General features: G+C 36.9%; 4 protein-coding genes across 4 annotated transcripts; 3 read left to right on the top strand and 1 right to left on the bottom strand.

Annotated features, from left to right (window-relative positions):
- Positions 1 to 1896: 1896 nt before the first annotated feature.
- LOC116135595 (ethylene-responsive transcription factor RAP2-3-like) lies at positions 1897 to 3443 on the top strand. Its single transcript, XM_031421312.1, has 2 exons — positions 1897 to 2146; positions 2534 to 3443. The coding sequence occupies exons 1-2, from the start codon at positions 1987 to 1989 to the stop codon at positions 3100 to 3102; spliced, it is 729 nt and encodes a 242-aa protein (XP_031277172.1). The 5' UTR covers positions 1897 to 1986; the 3' UTR covers positions 3103 to 3443.
- Positions 3444 to 8045: 4602 nt separating this feature from the next.
- On the top strand, positions 8046 to 8891 carry LOC116135602 (ethylene-responsive transcription factor RAP2-3-like; the record flags this gene model as incomplete). Its single annotated transcript, XM_031421316.1, has 1 exon — positions 8046 to 8891. A coding segment is annotated over one exon (603 nt), but the record flags the coding sequence as incomplete, so codon positions are not given.
- Positions 8892 to 15325: 6434 nt separating this feature from the next.
- Positions 15326 to 16108, bottom strand: LOC116135576. The gene has a single exon (XM_031421286.1). The coding sequence runs from the start codon at positions 15925 to 15927 to the stop codon at positions 15433 to 15435; it is 495 nt and encodes a 164-aa protein (XP_031277146.1). The 5' UTR covers positions 15928 to 16108; the 3' UTR covers positions 15326 to 15432.
- A 446-nt stretch (positions 16109 to 16554) lies between these two features.
- On the top strand, positions 16555 to 18614 carry LOC116135575 (60S ribosomal protein L19-1). The gene is made up of 5 exons (XM_031421285.1): positions 16555 to 16753; positions 17373 to 17495; positions 17607 to 17920; positions 18252 to 18292; positions 18379 to 18614. The coding sequence occupies exons 1-5, from the start codon at positions 16642 to 16644 to the stop codon at positions 18401 to 18403; spliced, it is 615 nt and encodes a 204-aa protein (XP_031277145.1). The 5' UTR covers positions 16555 to 16641; the 3' UTR covers positions 18404 to 18614.
- The last annotated feature ends 568 nt before the right edge of the window (positions 18615 to 19182 follow it).

Here is a 19182-nt window from a genome sequence, read left to right as displayed (position 1 = left end):
CAAAAGATTAGTTGAGGTACACGTAAACTGGATCAGACACCTCTTGACCAAAAAAAACAAAAATCATCTACTATATTTGTGATTTATTGACTCGTTGTGGTTCATTAAACTATATTACTGATAGATATTATATGGCTGTAATTATGATTTTCCCAGTTCAAAATATCTGTTGCGCGGGTTGGAATGAAGTGGGAAAACCTCCTTCATCTGGGTGTAATGTAAACACTGTTAACAGCTGTTGAAGGATGGCTGATAAAATATAAAATTGAGTAAAGATCAGAGAGAATACGGGTTAGGAAGCAGAAACAGAAAGCGTTTCTTTGCAACTACGGCCTTACCTGTTTCCTAAAAGCCTGCAACATTTTGGCCCTTTTTATGATGCAATCAATATTATCCTCAAACCACCTCATGCTTTATAGTTTATCCTTCTGTGGTTTCCCCGCGGCCCCCCCCCCCCCACAGTCACGCCGATCTTAGGCTACTGGGTTTATTTTTATTTACTCACGTAAATCGCTTTACGTAAAACGGGTTTATTTCATTTCCTTGACATAAATGGCTTAATATGAAACCAACGGCCTAGACAGGATTTCTGGCTACTGGGATCAAAAGGTTTAAATTGAAAAATTTACCATAAAATATATATGCTGGAGTATTAAACTGAACAAAAATCAAATGCATTATTCAAAATTAATTAAACCTAGCTCATTCAACATGCAATTATGTCAATTATATATATAAAATGGTAAAAATAACCTAAGACAACACAATTCATAATCTTTCATCAATTAAAAGAGATATAAAAAGGGATTTTTAAGCAAAATAACAAAAAAAAATAAGCATATCTTACCTTGTGACCTCAAAATGAGTAGTTTTTTTTATTAATTCAATCAAATGAAAAAGAAAGTATGAGAGAAGAGAAAATGAACTAAAAAATAAAGAAAATGTGAGTATTTTCGAATCACATGATCAATGAAATATGAAAATATCTTAGGAAAGTCAATAAAATATGAGTAATTTTAGTGGGATCAAAATTGTTAATTATTATGAAATATAAACCTATTTTTAATAATTTTAGAATTCCAATAGGGTCAAGTGACCTCACTAAATATACTTTAGTGATGCCCTTGTATGAAATATATCGATTAATTATTAAAATATATTAATAACGGAAACATTCATATTAAACAATCTCATATGAGGTAAATGGAATAAACATTTATTTACGTTTACAATTTTATGTTTGTTTAGTTTACGAGATTAGCTAAATTTAGATAGAAAAAAAACAAAAATCCAATATACATTAATTAGTTTCCGCGTTTGGCAAAGCCTACTTGATACCACAATACAATGTGATAGTGTCAAAGACTCAAGTGTCATTTAATTAGTAGGTTAATGGCTTGATTGGAATTATGCCTTAAATTTAAGGTAAAATAATAAAAACGCCACTCAAAATGACCAAAGTACAAACCCACCCTTCCGTTAAATTTTGTAGCTACCCTGACGTACGTTACATGACAACAACAATCCTCGTGAAGAGCACAACTTACAGAACCGTCATTTCCTCTGTCAGTCACCGCTCGCCACGTCACCATTTCACCACCAACTTGTCTTAATAACCCCACATCTGGACCCCACTTTCACTTATTTCTAAATCCCCCCCATAATCGCACGGTCATAATCCCTTTTTTTCTTTTTTCGGGCCCTGGTCCCGGCTTTTGCGTTGATTCAACTTTACTGATCTTCTCTCCACCGTCTGATCATCAAAATCGAAACAAAAACAAAAGAAAATAAAAAGAACACAGAGAAAGTTAATGCCCATTTGTCTGTTTGTGGGGAGATTAAAAAAGTAACCGCCGCAGGCTCTATAAATATAAGACCTTATGTAGTTAACCTTCTCTCTCACTGCAACACATTACAAGACAAAACTATATAGTTATCTTCTCTCTTCTCTCTCTTTGCTTTCTCATAAATTAAACACAGAAAAAGATGTGTGGCGGTGCCATTATTTCCGATCTCATTGATTTGAAGCGTGGCCGGAAATTGACCGCGGAAGACTTGTGGTCGGAGCTTGACACCATTTCTGACCTCTTGGGCTTGGACTACAATAAGCAGTTTGATGCTCAAAAACCTGGCCAACCTCAGAAAGGTAACATTAATTTCTTCTTCTTTTTCTTCATCTGGGTATCTTTAAAGGTTCAATCTTGGTTGCTCTTTGCTAATTTTTCTACTTTGCTGCCGTGAAAACCTATGTTTATTTCTCTTGTTAGTCAGCTTTTTTTTTTTTTTTTTTGGGTCGAGATTATCATTTAATGCACCTTAATAAATATGGCAGAGCCAGAATATAATATGAAATCTTACTCTGCCCATAAATTAATAATTTCAGTGTTTCATGTTACCTCAACTAAACTTGGTTTATGGTGGTAAAAATTTTAAAAAGAAAATTATGATTACATAAATATAATTTAATTTTGTGTTCATACATAAAGAGTTTAATCTCTTTGTAAAAGTAATTTTTTTTTTTTAATATATATAGTGAGGAATGAAAAAGGTGAAAAGAAGAAGCAGACGGATGGTAAAGCCAAGACTCAACGAACTCGGAAGAACGTGTACAGAGGAATAAGGCAGAGGCCGTGGGGGAAGTGGGCGGCTGAAATTAGAGACCCTCGCAAAGGTGTCCGAGTCTGGCTCGGTACCTACAACACAGCCGAAGAAGCCGCTAGAGCCTACGATGAAGCCGCCAAGCGCATACGTGGCGACAAGGCCAAGCTCAACTTTGCTCAACCACCACCTCAAGCTGAACCTTCGTCTAAGAAACGCTGTATATCACCACCTGAGTTGACTCAGACGAGTTTACCAGCAGCGTGCGTGGATTTCGGGTTTGAAAACGAGTTTTATCAACCCAGTGAAGTGGGGAGTAACGAGCTGGCGCTGGAAGAGCAAATCTCGAGCTTGGAATCGTTCCTGGGCCTGGAGCCAACAAGTCGGCAGCTGAGCGGAAACAGTGAGTGTGACTCGAATGACTTCTGGATGCTGGATGACGCGGTGGCGCCTGTGCCTGTTCATCAGCAGAATCTTGATGAGGATCAGCTCCTAATGTACTAGGGAAACCAAAAAAAACATAATAATAGCAATAACCAAAGTATAGTGTGGTTCTTTTTCTTTCGTTTGTGTTATGCTTTGATGTTGGGTTTATGTGGTTGAAATTAAAAGACTCTAGTGATTCTCTGTGCATTGTAAAGACGAGATAATAAGCAGAGAAATAGCTAGCAGTTGCTTCTTGTTCCATGCAGAAAGAGAAGCATCTTTTCTTTCTGTGTCTTATATTGTATGCATGGCTGTTTTCGAAACTGTCGGTGCCTGTACAAGATCTTCCTGCTTATGTTATTACATGCATAACATTGTTATCGTTGTTTCTGAAATTAATTTGAGACCTTTCGTAGGAAGGAGGAAGATGTATTACTGTTTGGTTGGTTTATTATATTAATCCTAGATATTAACGAAAGATTTTCTGTATCTGATACACTGTCGCTACATGATGCATCAGCGTCACCATTGACTGCCGGCCATTAAATATTTACTTCATATATAAATCCTACCCTTAACTTATCCTATTCTTAAAGGGGTCTTACACATGAGGCAGAGCTAATATTATTTTATATGTCAACTTGATGCACATTATAATATTGTTATTGTTAACTTTTTGAAAACTTTTTTTCGTTTTTAACCAAGCTGTCCAGGATCAATGTTATGAAACCCGACCCGGGTGTTACCCAATCAAAGGGTAGGTCCTAGGTTGACCGGTTTAATCGGCATTCTGTTCGTGATCTAGCAAGTTTAAAATCTAACAAACACACTCTTAATAAATACTATCAATCCATATAAGTTTGAAATCAAGCAAACACACTCTGTAACAGTGGGGTTTTTTTCCTTTCTCTCAATCTCTTTGAGTTTTTAAAACAAATGTTTGGACTAGTTTATACGTACCTCGATTAATCATCAGACAGATTAACGTGCGCAACAATCTACTGTCATACCCTCCCACTTAAACCACGAATGTTTAGATAGAAAGCCTTTAGAGAACATTATTGGGGCTTTCGTTTATTCCATTTTTGCTTTATATTATTATAGGAATGAACTTGGCAGATGGAAGATAAATGAGATAAATACGTAGAAGCTTCATTACCCAGAGATTCCCATGGAATATGCAATTTAAACAGGTTAGCAATATTTCATAATGAGTTGAGTGAACTAGTTGTTGTCATAATATTATTATTTATTAGGGTGGTCTTTCAAGAGATCTCATTCTCACTTTGAAAAGCTGCTTCAATCTGTAGAATTCAACTATGGTAAAATAAAATAAAAGGATCAATCAAAATGCAGTAATTAAAGTCAGTGATAATAACTTTCCACCATAAAATAAAATGCATGCACCATCCGTGAAAAGGGTAAACAATTAAAGTCCAAGATGAAGACCTGTGGATGACTCCTTCGACGACTGTTCTGTAAATAGCTATAAACCTAAATAATTGACTCCATTATTCAAAGCTTGAGGTTGTCGGATTTTCTGATATATGGATGTCACTACTTGCGCAATCGCTTTTCAATTTTTAAACAATCAATCAGGTTTTGAAATTTGCCTTTAATCAGTTGATGCATCAAAGTCAAGAAGCTCTGGAAATTAAGTGAAAATGTGAAATAGAGACCTAATAATTATCACACTCGTCAACCTATTTCTCTGTTGTTGAATCTGCAGGAATTAATTTCTCTTAATACCAATGAACTCCATATAACGTAAGGGTCGAAAATATGAAAACTATTCTAAGAATCGTGATTGATACGAACACCACAGGTATGAAACTCAAAGACTGGCCCATCTTTAGAGCATGCAGAAGACTCTCTCCTGCATTGAAATAATACAGGACAAATGTCACAAACTCCGCTAAAACTGTCTATATATATATATATCAGCCAAAGAGCTAATTTGACTGTAACTCTATCGATCACAAGGGTTTGTATCGTATGCAGTATTCAACCAGAAATTATGATTAAACTGTTAGGATATTATTAAAAGGAAACAAATAGACATATAATTTTTAAGTCAAATCGAATTTCAGAAGGTTGGTGAGACACCAGACGGAATAATTGAAAATTAGAATCCTCGGGTGAGAAGGTTCATGAACCAAACTAAGCGTGTGTCATACCATCAATCCAAGTGGGGCCTCTATATTTAGTAATTATAAATTACTGGAAATTAGATTCATGTTAGCTGACTCATCATCTCCGACTTCTTCAACAAAAAACAATTATGAATTAGCCTCTTATTTTTTTTATTTTTTTTATTTTTTTGTTTTTTTGGGTGGGGGGAGTGTTTTGAGCTAACTTGCGTCACCTCTAGTCACTCTCTCAAACCTTAAAATTAATAAACAAGTAACCTTTCAAATAACCATGGGCTAATCTATCAGGATTTTAAAGTTAATCGAGAAATAAATTGGTCAATGATCACCTTTATTAACAATTGAGAATAATCGAATTCAAGATCTCTTGAATAATATATTCAAAAGTCTTTATTATTCTACTCAATCTTCCATAAATGGTTGACTTAGCTCTTATTGTGAGTTGAAAATAAGGACCCATGAATGCCACTTTGGATTTCTTTTATAAAGTACCCAATCCAATTGCATTTATTTAAAGTATAAAATTATTTTCATTCATATCTTTTAGTTTTGAAAGGAACACTGGTCGTAAATTCATGCATTTAAGATATGGCAGAGCTTTCAGCACTCTTAAGAATAATTGTAAAATGGATAAATTTGATCTAAACTCAATCATTAACAAAACACTAAATATTACGAAAAGAATTTCAACACTCTTAGATAAATTAAAAGGGATAGAGATAGATTCACTTCACATGGCTGCATCACCTTCACACTCAATCTATTGTTCATAGTTGTACTCGAAATATTAAAGAATTACAACTTGCAACAACAGATAACCACCAAGTAATGTATATGCCAAGACTCTGCCTGATCATTCTTCTGTCTCAATCACCTTACAGAAACAACTATATTAACAGTGTGCAGCATTGGTTACAAATGTCATTGCCTCTGATGGGAAAGGAAATGGAAATAGCTAGGAATGGCAATAGCAGTGGCTCCTGGTGTAACAAATCCCACATCGAAAGCGTATTGGACAGGTCTTGGGCTTATAAATAGGGAGAGTTATTCTACCTAATAGGTTAACTTTTTGGGTATAAAACTCCCAACCCGTGACAAGTGGTATCAGCATAGGCCTGATCCGTCTTTCGATGTCTTGCCAAACACCCACGCGTTCACGTGTAATTGTGGGTCCATATGAGAGTGAGGTGGATGGGTAGGCAAGGGATCCCACCTGTGACCAGAGCGTCAGAGAATTGGTTGGAGAAGAATATAACGAATCTCATATTGGAAGCGTATTAGGGAGGTCCTGAACCTATAAATGAGAGAAGTTCTTCTACTTAATAGGTTAACCTTTTGAGTGTGAAACTCCCAGACCCGTGACGCTGATTAAATTAGATCTATCAATATGTGCCCTCGCTATTGGTTTTTTGCAACTCAAATGCGATTAAAAGGAGGAACAATGCAAAGGATCCATCTAATCGACGACAATGCGAATCCCAAACTTTCTAAGCAAATCACTATACTAATCAGTCATGAGCATTCAATGATCCACACCAGTTACAATGTAAATTAATGAATGGGGCACAAAACACAATCGAAACATTAAAACAATAAAATATGAATTCTAACTTTGAGAATTTCCGATTTTGGTAGCAATTAACAGACCAAGAGATTAACGATTTGGCTAAGCCACTTAGAATTTCATTATTGTTATAAACAGTGATAAAACAAAGGGAGCTAGAACATGTTTCCACCCAAGGTTTGGTGAAACGACACTTTCTCACCCTTCAAGTTTCAAAATGACACTTTTCAATTCTTTGTTAGATTCTATTATGTTTTCTATTAATATTTTACTGAAAAGACAAAACTACAATTTATTTGAAATGCAAATGCGAATGGTCATAGGAAAGAGAAAGATCATTGTGCTGGGAATGGGTAAGGGAAGGGGAAATGGAGTTGGAATGGGAGTGGGAATGGGAAAGGGAAGGGGAAAGGGAGTTGGAATGGGAAAGGGAAAGGGAATGGAAATGGGAACTAGAATAAGAATAATAATTGGAATAGGAATAGGAACCCGAACGTTTTCTTCAGCGTGTATATATATATATATATGTATATATGTAACATTTCCTTCAATCTTTCGCTAATGACAACGCCACAGTCTCATGCTGCAATACTAATCTATGTGATGTCCAAAATGCTGATGTCTCAACATGACGAGAATTGTCAATCAACGGCAGTAACTATATCCTCCCTTGACATCAACATTCTAAAGCGAGTGCTTTCGTGAAAAAGGCCTAATTCAGACCAAACAATCAGCAAACTCAAACCTTTTCTACAAAAGTTGCCCTTGACCTAGGGGTGTGCAAAATTACCCATTACCCAAACTGAACATGGTAATCGAACCGAATCTTATCGAATTTTTCGGATATCCAAAAATCTAGGTCAAGTTCGAGTAGTACATTAGGAGATACCCAAATTTAGGGTTTGGGTACCAAGTTAGTTTTAAAATAAACCGGGTACCCGAATTATACCCGATTTAAATAAAAAAGAATTAAAAAAAAAAAAAAACAAATAGACATATAATTTTTAAGTCAAATCGAATTTCAGAAGGTTGGTGAGACACCAGACGGAATAATTGAAAATTAGAATCCTCGGGTGAGAAGGTTCATGAACCAAACTAAGCGTGTGTCATACCATCAATCCAAGTGGGGCCTCTATGCAGAGCCAGAATATAATATGAAATCTTACTCTGCCCATAAATTAATAATTTCAGTGTTTCATGTTACCTCAACTAAACTTGGTTTATGGTGGTAAAAATTTTAAAAAGAAAATTATGATTACATAAATATAATTTAATTTTGTGTTCATACATAAAGAGTTTAATCTCTTTGTAAAAGTAATTTTTTTTTTTTAATATATATAGTGAGGAATGAAAAAGGTGAAAAGAAGAAGCAGACGGATGGTAAAGCCAAGACTCAACGAACTCGGAAGAACGTGTACAGAGGAATAAGGCAGAGGCCGTGGGGGAAGTGGGCGGCTGAAATTAGAGACCCTCGCAAAGGTGTCCGAGTCTGGCTCGGTACCTACAACACAGCCGAAGAAGCCGCTAGAGCCTACGATGAAGCCGCCAAGCGCATACGTGGCGACAAGGCCAAGCTCAACTTTGCTCAACCACCACCTCAAGCTGAACCTTCGTCTAAGAAACGCTGTATATCACCACCTGAGTTGACTCAGACGAGTTTACCAGCAGCGTGCGTGGATTTCGGGTTTGAAAACGAGTTTTATCAACCCAGTGAAGTGGGGAGTAACGAGCTGGCGCTGGAAGAGCAAATCTCGAGCTTGGAATCGTTCCTGGGCCTGGAGCCAACAAGTCGGCAGCTGAGCGGAAACAGTGAGTGTGACTCGAATGACTTCTGGATGCTGGATGACGCGGTGGCGCCTGTGCCTGTTCATCAGCAGAATCTTGATGAGGATCAGCTCCTAATGTACTAGGGAAACCAAAAAAAACATAATAATAGCAATAACCAAAGTATAGTGTGGTTCTTTTTCTTTCGTTTGTGTTATGCTTTGATGTTGGGTTTATGTGGTTGAAATTAAAAGACTCTAGTGATTCTCTGTGCATTGTAAAGACGAGATAATAAGCAGAGAAATAGCTAGCAGTTGCTTCTTGTTCCATGCAGAAAAAGAAGCATCTTTTCTTTCTCTGTCTTATATTGTATGCATGGCTGTTTTCGATACTGTCGGTGCCTGTACAAGATCTTCCTGCTTATTTTGTTACATGCATAACATTGTTATCGTTGTTTCTGAAATTAATTTGAGACCTTCCGTAGGAAGGAGGAAGATGTATTACTGTTTGGTTGGTTTATTATATTAATCCTAGATATTAACGAAAGATTCTCTATATCTGATACACTGTCGCTATACGAATCATACGATGCATCAGCGTCACCATTGATTGCCGGCCATTAAATATATACTTCATATATAAATCCGACCCTTTACTTATCCTATTCTTAAAGGGGTCTTACACATGAAGCAGAGCTAATATTAATTTATATGTCAACTTGATACACATTATAATATTGTTATTGTGAACTTTTTGAAAACTTTTTTTGTTTTTTGTTTTTTAACCAAGGTGTCCAGGACCAATGTTATGAAGCCCGACCCGAGTGTTACCCGGCCAAGGGGTCAGATCCCAGGTGGACCGGTTAAATCGACAGTTTGTCCTAAGGAAACCTTTTGAGATCATTATGGGGGCTTTCATTTATTCCTTTTTTGCTTTATATTATTATAGGAATGAACTTGGCAGATGGAGGATAAATGAGATAAATACGTAGAAGCTTCATTACCCAGAGATTCCCAGGGATTATGCAATTTAAATGAGTGAACTAGTTGTTGTAATAATATTATTATTTATTAGGGTGATCTTACAAGAGATCTCATTCTCACTTTGAAAAGCTGCTTCAATCTGTAGAATTCAACTATGGTGAAAAAAAAAAAAAAAGATCAATCAAAATGCAGTAATTAAAGTCAGTGATAATAACTTTCCACCATAAAATAAAATGCATGCACCATCCGTGAAATGGGTAAACAATTAAAGTCCAAGATGAAGACCAGTGGATGACTCCTTCGACGACTGTTCTGTAACTAGCTATTAACCTAAATAATTGACTCCATTATTCAAAGCTTGAGGTTGTCGGATTTTCTGATATATGTATGTCACTACTTGCGCAATTGCTTTTCAATTTTGAAACAATCAATCAGGTTTTGAAATTTGCCATTAATCAGTCGATGCATCAAAGTCAAGAAGCTCTGGAAATTAAGTGAAAATGTGAAATAGAGACCTAATAATTATCACACTCGTCAACCTATTTCTCTGTTGTTGAATCTGCAGGAATTAATTTCTCTTAATACCAATGAACTCCATATAACGTAAGGGTCGAAAATATGAAAACTATTCTAAGAATCGTGATTGATACGAACACCACAGGTATGAAACTCAAAGACTGGCCCATCTTTAGAGCATGCAGAAGACTCTCTCCTGCATTGAAATAATACAGGACAAATGTCACAAACTCCGCTAAAACTGTCTATATATATATATATCAGCCAAAGAGCTAATTTGACTGTAACTCTATCGATCACAAGGGTTTGTATCGTATGCAGTATTCAACCAGAAATTATGATTAAACTGTTAGGATATTATTAAAAGGAAACAAATAGACATATAATTTTTAAGTCAAATCGAATTTCATAAGGTTGGTGAGACACCAGACGGAATAATTGAAAATTAGAATCCTCGGGTGAGAAGGTTCATGAACCAAACTAAGCGTGTGTCATACTATCAATCCAAGTGGGGCCTCTATATTTAGTAATTATAAATTACTGGAAATTAGGTTCATGTTAGCTGACTCGTCATCTCCAACTTCTTCAACAAAAAGCAATTATGAATTACCACTTTTTTTTTTTTTTTGGATTTTTTGTTTTTTGGGGTGGAGGGAGTGTTCGAGCTGGCTTGCGTCACCTCGACTAATCCTCTCAAACCTTAAAATTAATGACCGAGTAACCTCTCTAATGACCATTAGCTAATCTCCGAGGATTCTGAAGTTAATCGACGAATAAATTCGTTAATGACTATTCCTATTAACACTTGAGGGGAATCGAATTTAAGATCTCTTGAGTAATATATTCAAGAGTCTTTATTGCTTCACCCGATCATCCAAAAATAGTTGACTTAGCTCTTATTGTGAGCTGAAAATAAAGACCCATGAATGCCACTTTGGATTTCTTTTATAAAGTACCCAATCCAATTGCATTTATTTAAAGTATAAAATTATTTTCATTCATATCTTTTAGTTTTGAAAGGAACACTGGTCGTAAATTCATGCATTTAAGATATGGCAGAGCTTTCAGCACTCAAGAATAATTGTAAAATGGATAAATTTGATCTAAATTCAATCATTAACAAAACACTAAATATTACGAAAAGAAATTCAACACTCTTAGATATATTAAAAGGGATAGAGATAGATTCACTTCACATGGCTGCATCCCCTTCACACTCAAGTTATTGTTCATAGTTGTACGCGAAATATTAAAGAATTACAACTTGCAACAACGGATAACCATCAAGTAATGTATATGCCAAGACTCTCTGATCATTCTTCTGTCTCAATCACCTTACAGAAACAACTATATTAACAGTGTGCAGCATTGGTTACAAATGTCGTTGCCTCTGTTGGGAAAGGAAAAGGAAACGGAAATAGCTAGGAATAGCAATAGCAGTGGCTCTCTGGTGTAACGAATCCCACATCTAAAATGTATGAGAGAGGTCATGGGCTTATAAATGGGGAGAGTCCCTCCTACTAATAGGTTAACTTTTTTTATGTGAAACTCTCAGCCCGTGACAAGTGGTATCAGAGCAGACCCAATCCATTTTTCGATGTCTCGCCAAGCGCCTATACAGGGGCGTCTACGTGTGATTATGGATCCATACGAGAGTGGGGTAGACGGGTAGGCAGGGGGCTTCACTTGTAACGAGAGCGTCACAAGATTGGGTGGGGAAAAATGTAACGAATCTCGCATTGAAAACTTATTAGAAAGGTCATAGACTTATAAATGAAAGAAGTCCTTCTATTTAATAGATTAGCCTTTTGAGTATAAAACTCTAACCCGTGACACTAGCTAAATTAGATCCATCAATACATGCCTTCGGTATTGGTTTTTGCAACTCAAATGCGATTAAAAGGACGAACAATGCAAAGAATCCATCTAATAGACGACAATGCGAATCCCAAACTTGCTAACCAAATCACCATACTAATCAGTCATGTCAATGATCCACACAAGTTACAATGTAAATTAATGAATGAGGCACAAAACATGATCGAAACATTAAAACAATAAAATATGAATTCTAACTTTGAGAATTTCCGATTTTAGTAGCAATTAACAGACCAAGAGATTAACTATATTGCTAAGCCAATTGGAATTTCATTATTGTTATAAACAGTGATAAAACAAAAATTACAATTATAATATACCATACTTCATACAACCTCACTTGTTAAACTACAATTTACTTGGAATTGGAATGCGAATGGGAATAGGAAAGGGAAAGGTCATTGTGCTGGGAATGGGAAAGGGAAGGGGGAACGGAGTTGGAATGGGAGTGGAAATGGGAAAGGGAAGGGGAAAGAGAGTTGGAACGGGAAGGGGAACGGGAAGGGGAACTGAAATAAGAATAATAATTGGAATAGGAATAGGAATAGGAACCCGAATAGGGAATAGAAACCGAAACAGGAATAGGAACCGGAGCAGGAATAGAAATCAGAATAGGAATGAAAACCTGAATAAGAATAGAAATTGAAATAAATCTTAAAAGTTTTTTTGAGGGTTTTCTTCAGCGTGTATATATATATAACATTTCCATCGATCTTTCTCTAATGACAACGCCAGTCTCATGCTGCAATACTAATCTATGTGACGTCCAAAATGCTGTTGTCTCAACATGACAAGAATTGTCAATCACGGCAGTAACTATATCCTCCCTTAACATCAACATCCTAAAGCAAGTGGTTTCGTGAAAAATGCCAAATTCAGACCAAACAATCAGCAAACTCAAACCTTTTATGCAAAAGTTGCCCTCGACCGAGGGGTGTGCAAAACTCAAACCTTTTATGCAAAAGTTGCCCTCAACCGAGGGGTGTGCATAATTATTTGTTACCCGAACCGAACACGGCAATCAAACCGAACCGTACCGAATTTTTCGGATATCTAAAAATCCGGGTCGGGTTCTAGTAGTGCATTAAGAGATACCCAAATTTTAGGTTCGAGTACCAGATCAATGTTAAAATAAACCAGGTACCTGAATTATACCTGATTTAAATAAAAAAGAATTAAAAGAAAAACCTTAAATCTAAAACTCTTAAAACACAATTTCGATTACTCAAAACTCCAATTCTCCAATTCTCATCCCCTTCTTCTTGAATCTCAACTTCTCCAAATCGATTTAACCTTACCCCCCACCACCCCTTTCTTCCCTAAGCCTCACCAATCAAAACCCCTCAACCTTTGTTCTCGCCCACGTCGTCTTTCGCCGTAAATCGCATGATTTGTGGATCACACGAATGCTGCCTCCCTCATCAGATTCTAACCAACTCTGACCACCAAAATCTAACCTTTAACTACCAAAAATACTCTCCAGCCTTTCCTCTCCATAACCCCCATCTGACTGGCCCGAGATTGTTCACCGTTCGTCGACAGCTTCCTCTAGGGTTTCTTTTGTATGATTTTGTAGTTGGATTTGATTGGAGCACTTGTGGAGTTGATTGGGAGAAATTGTTTGTGCTTTTTTGGAGTCGGTGTTATTTTCTCTGTTGTGATGGGTTTTTCCGATTGTTTCTTGTCGCTGGTGAGCTGTCCTTCTTGGGTTTCACTTCACACCCACCAATTGTTCGGAGAAAGGCTACAGCTGTTGTGTCGTAATTACAGTGTTGATATTGATGGCAATTTGAAGAAGCGAATTCGGTTCAGAAACTAGGCACCCGATAACCAAACCAAAAATTCCAGTATCCGAATACCCTAAAAACTGGTTCGATTATCGAGTATACTCATAGGGGTACCCCGAATATTCGGGTCGGGTCAGAAAGTTGCAAAACTAGTTTGGGTACCCAGTTTTGCACACCCCTACCTCAACCTCGATTCCAGAAGCATGAAGTCGTTGTAGCCCCTTCTGATATTATGTTTCACTCTCAAAATCATCTATGCACTATCTATATACTGTTACTCAGCAGATTTGCCTCTATAGGACTTCCAAATAACCATAATTGCCTCCCAAATGTGCAACTTAACATTCCCCTTGGGGCCATACCTGGCCTCCCTACATGCTTGATTGAATCAAACCAAACTCAAAAATCATGAAAGTAAAATAACATTATGTCCCTTGATTTTTCACACAACTTACTTAGTAGAAAAGAAATTGACAAATGAAGCCTCCAATAATATAAATAATAAGACAACAAAAACTCGTTTCCATGTTCCTAACATATACTTCTACAAGAAATATATCAACTATTTAATCTAATAAAAAAAATGATGGAGAGAGCACTAGTTCATGATTAAAGTGTATGACACAATCAATAACGAAAAGAAGATCAAATCACATTATTTACCACATGGCAGTTATTATCTTCCTTTATGAAGTACTTTTTCATTTTCGCTATTAATGCACAAATTAATTAAAAGAGGAAGAAAAGTAAAGGGGAGACATTTAATCAAGAAGAATATTGACAAGAAAGCCTTAAAAGTACAATGAGAAAAGTAAACAAGGCAGAATGACAAAGGAGAAACTAGGATGCCATTAAGTTATCAATTCTTGTGCATGAGAATGGACATGCAAGTAGGCACCTGCATGTAAACTACAAAAAAGTGGAGAGAACAAAACAGTGGCAGGACATCAATGCAATAGGTGAGACTCTGGTTAACAGATGTAATTCATACAAGTATTTATGCTTCTGAGAAAATAATGCAAATGAATTTAGTTGTTCAACAATGAATAATGGATCGCTTTCAGCCATGATAAAAAAGAGGCATACCCTAATTGAGAGTGGCAGATCAACTCCTCAAAAAAGCCTCCAACTTTACAAAACAAAACCACAAAATAATAAACATTCAACAAACTCGTTTACAACTTCAACATAAACAAACATCTCATTTTCTGGCATAGAATGTCTAATTTTCTATGACAAACTTAAATGCAACATTCTCAAATAAAAAACCATTTCACCACCAATGTATACATATTTCCTATCACAACTAAACAGCTATTTCCTATCTGAAAGTTCCAAAATCCCACATTCAGACAGTCCTTAAGCAAACAAAATCCATGAGCCCACAAGATTAAAACTCAAATCAACTACCCTCTAATCTGAAGACTTACATTTATTTCTATTACACCAGAATATACCGAACTTATTTAGCAAACACGAGATCGAAATTACCAACCTTGATGAGTATGGACTATGAATCTCAACTCAGATGTTATAGAATCAAACCAAAGGTTTGACCACTTGACTAACACCTAAGATTATAGGAGTCCATGACTATGAACAGTAAAGCAATTGACAACTGAATCAATTTAAAAACCAAAGAACTTATAAAATCAATTATAATATATACAATATGTACAATTAACTGCGCAATTAAATATAGACAGGGTGTTCGTAACTATCCAATTAAATACATAAACAATCGCAAGTATCAAATTGAAGTCAATCTAATGGGAAGCTTGTCTCTCACCATCAGCCACGCTCCTCAATACCTTCTTGAACGCGAAATGCACGCAATTCGATAATGCAATCCAATAAATCACCTCATAAACAAAATCAAAAGCGAAATCATTTGACGACCAACGCGATGATTCATCCCAATTTTGGTCTCCAAAACCGTCAAAGTTCCACCCCCTCCCACCATAACCACCCCCACCAAATATTCCATCATCGTTACCACCACCGAAAAACCCGTCGCCTTCGCCGCTGTCCTCGGAATCATCGCCGCCGCTGAACGATCTCCTCTTCGTCCGTCGCTTTTTGCGGAGAAGTGTTCGACGGGCCGTTCTGGGTGAACTGGATTTAACAGGCGGCGGCGCCAGGGCGTCCATCGGGAGAATCGCGGCAGAGAGTAAGTAGGGTTGGCGTAGAATGAGTTTCGCTAAGCCTAGGGTTTGCGATGTGGCGAGTGATACGGTGTCCGACAGAAGAGCAATGTCCATGGTCAGTGGGAGATCTGGAGAATCAGATTAGAAGGGAAGACTGCTAGGATTTGCTTGGTGAGGGAATATAAATATTCCCCGTTGAAATTGAGAGAATAGAAAGAAGAAAAGAAAAAAAAAGGAAAGGAAATTCCAAATTCGGCCCTGATTTGGGAGGGTAAGGACAGATGTTGTGTGAACTGAATACGCAAGGTGTTACGTGTAATAGCATAATGGCGGGTTTGGTGTGACGTGTCGTTTGTGTTTGGCGGGTGTGATCTGTGCTGCATGCGCGTCAGATATTGATACAAAGCTTTAACCGTTGAATTGTGCCTGGGCTGGGCCTCAAATGGGAAAAAGTCCCCAGCTTACTCGGGTTCTGGGCTCGGCATTCTCTAATGGGATGTTGCCTGGGAATGTCTGGGCTTAACTTAGGCCCAAGAGCCCAGCTCATGGTTGCATTATAATTTTGTGGTCTATGTGCTTTGTATTATCCTTTTGAAATATAATGGGCCAAACCCGAAGATCAATAAAGGCCCGAGATCAAAGCCAATCCACAACAGACAGCTGTTGGTTCAAGCCCAGCCGTCGTTCAGCAGTTGGCCCATTAAATGTTGCCGCTTCAAAACCCTAACCCTAACAAATAGGTTCCCCGTGATATAAAAGCCGCCAAATACTTCAGTCGCAAAAACCCTTGTTGGCCACTCATCGAGAGGGAGAGAGAGAGGAAGAAAAATGGTGTCGTTGAAGCTCCAGAAGCGGCTCGCCGCCAGCGTCCTCAAGTGTGGACGTGGTAAGGTCTGGCTCGACCCTAATGAGGTCAACGAAATCTCAATGGCCAACTCCAGTAAGTTCTTTTATTTTTTCCTTCTCAATTTATCCATCTTTCTTCACCTCATTTTTGCGTTCATATGGTGTAGTTATGTTAATAGAAGGTATCATGTACAGTGGATCTAGGAGCTTAACCGTTTATTGGCGAATAAATTACTAGGGTCGAAGAGATATTTCTTATTTGGTGCAATAATTGTGTTTGAACTTGATGTCTATAGCGTATTGAAATTTTGATTTTCGATCATACATTGTTAGAAAATGGGAAGTTTGAGAGATTATTTTGTAAGCACCAGGTTCTGTTGTGGAGTTGTTTCTTGTTGACTTTAAGATATTTTATCGCTTTTTTTTTTTTTTTTTTTTTTTGAGATAAACTATGAAGATTATATGGTAACTAAACTGGAAGAGCCTGTTTATAAATCATACTGTACGGAAATGAGATAGGTTAAGGGCAATACTGTTTGTGGAAAAATGTAGTTAAAGTTTTGTGTGCAGATTGATAATGAGTGGAATTTACTGTTTTTGGTTTGGCTTGTTGCTTAATAATTTGAGTGTCAATGGCTATATTGCTCTAGTTTTATTGTTTTATGAGGCCCTGTCAATTAATGTTGATTGTGCACTGTGGTTAATGAGTGCAGGGCAAAACATCAGGAAATTGGTGAAGGATGGTTTCATCATCAGGAAGCCAACAAAGATCCACTCTCGTTCTCGTGCTCGCAGAATGAAGGAGGCCAAGAGAAAAGGACGTCACTCTGGATATGGTATGCATTAATAATAATTAGTGTGGCAATCAACGTGCCTTTCTTGAATTGAATCATATCATTTCAGTTTTATATTTCTGCCGAGTCATTCGGTGCTTTGAATACTTTCAGGTAAGCGCAGGGGTACCAGGGAGGCCAGGCTGCCCACAAAAATCCTCTGGATGAGGAGAATGCGTGTTCTGAGGCGTTTGCTCCGTAAATACAGGGAGTCAAAGAAGATTGACAAGCACATGTACCATGATATGTACATGAAGGTTAAAGGTAATGTTTTTAAGAATAAGCGTGTTCTCATGGAGAGTATCCACAAATCCAAGGCTGAGAAGGCTAGAGAAAAAACTCTTTCTGACCAATTTGAGGCCAAGCGTGCTAAGAACAAAGCAAGCAGGGAGAGAAAGATGGCCAGGAGAGAGGAGCGTCTAGCACAGGTGATTGCTAGTTTATTTTAACCAGTTATTTTTGCTTGAATATTGTCATATTTAATTCCAGAAAAGTGACCTTTTAAGCAGGAAAACTCTTTGTATGAGATCAATATGTTATCAAGTCTCTTGAACACCCTTGTTAAGATAACTTGGTGCCAGGATATCTAGTAGTCATTGATACTTAATAATACTGTAAAACCTTTCTTAGTTTCAAATTGTTTTTGGAGAGTCAAGTAGCAACATAAACAAACAGTTAGAATTTTTTGGAATTGTGTTTGTTTGATTAGTTGTGCTTTTAGCTGAAATGTGGGTTTATTTTGTTATTATGATATCTCAGGGGCCTGGAGAGAAGGCAGCACCAGCTCCTCAGCCGGCTGAGTAAGAAACTTGATATTCGCTTCTTTTCTTGTTTTATTTATCTCTATGCGACAGGAGTAATTGATAATTTTCTCGACTATTTGTAGGGGAGCTAAGAAAGCCAAGAAATGAATGATCAGTGAGGACATTGTAGAGAAAACTGAAGATCTATAACCCATATATGTTAATGATTTTGGTTTTCTGAGTAGGAATTTGTTTCCTCGAGTTATCTTGTTTTTTGTGTTATGGCAAATTTTTTATTTATGAAGCCCTGGAATTTTGGGACCATATGAACTGTAGTTTCTTTTTGTTATATGTTGAATGATGATGAATGTTTTTGACATGAGCTGCTTGTTCATTTGAGATCCATGCAAGTTTTGATTCCTTAAAAGCACTTTGGCGTTTATACACTATTTGTATTTGTAGCTGCGGTAATTGCACATACATAAGGCTGTTAGATAACAATATAACATACAGAAGATGAAGTTGCAAGTTATACCATGTGACTTTGTGGTATACTAATTCTAGATCGTCATGAATCTGTGAAGAAATTACTTTAAAGAAGAAATTGGATTTCTATCACTATTGTTTTTAATTTTTATAGTTTAATAAACGTCTTCTAAATAATAATTTAAAGAGCCCACTCAGCAACAAGCAACTGAGGTTTGGTTTGGCCGTCTTCTAAATAATGATAATTTTATCATAAACTGCCTATTATTACTATTATTGTTATTATTATTTCTCTTAGTAATTGTCACCGTTATTGATTATTGTTATTCTTGTGAAGCACGTGATTTGATATTTTTGTTTGCTTGTAGTGGACAGTTAGGTAGATCCGAATTTCACTAAAGCGCCCCGGTTTGAAAAGTTGAACTTGAATTGAAACCCACCAGAAAATTGCGGTCAAATGG

This window comes from Pistacia vera, unplaced genomic scaffold (assembly GCF_008641045.1).
Source record: "Pistacia vera cultivar Batoury unplaced genomic scaffold, PisVer_v2 Contig301, whole genome shotgun sequence".
In the NCBI taxonomy this organism is placed as follows: Eukaryota; Viridiplantae; Streptophyta; class Magnoliopsida; order Sapindales; family Anacardiaceae; genus Pistacia; species Pistacia vera.
This window is presented reverse-complemented; position numbering and strand designations above follow the sequence as displayed.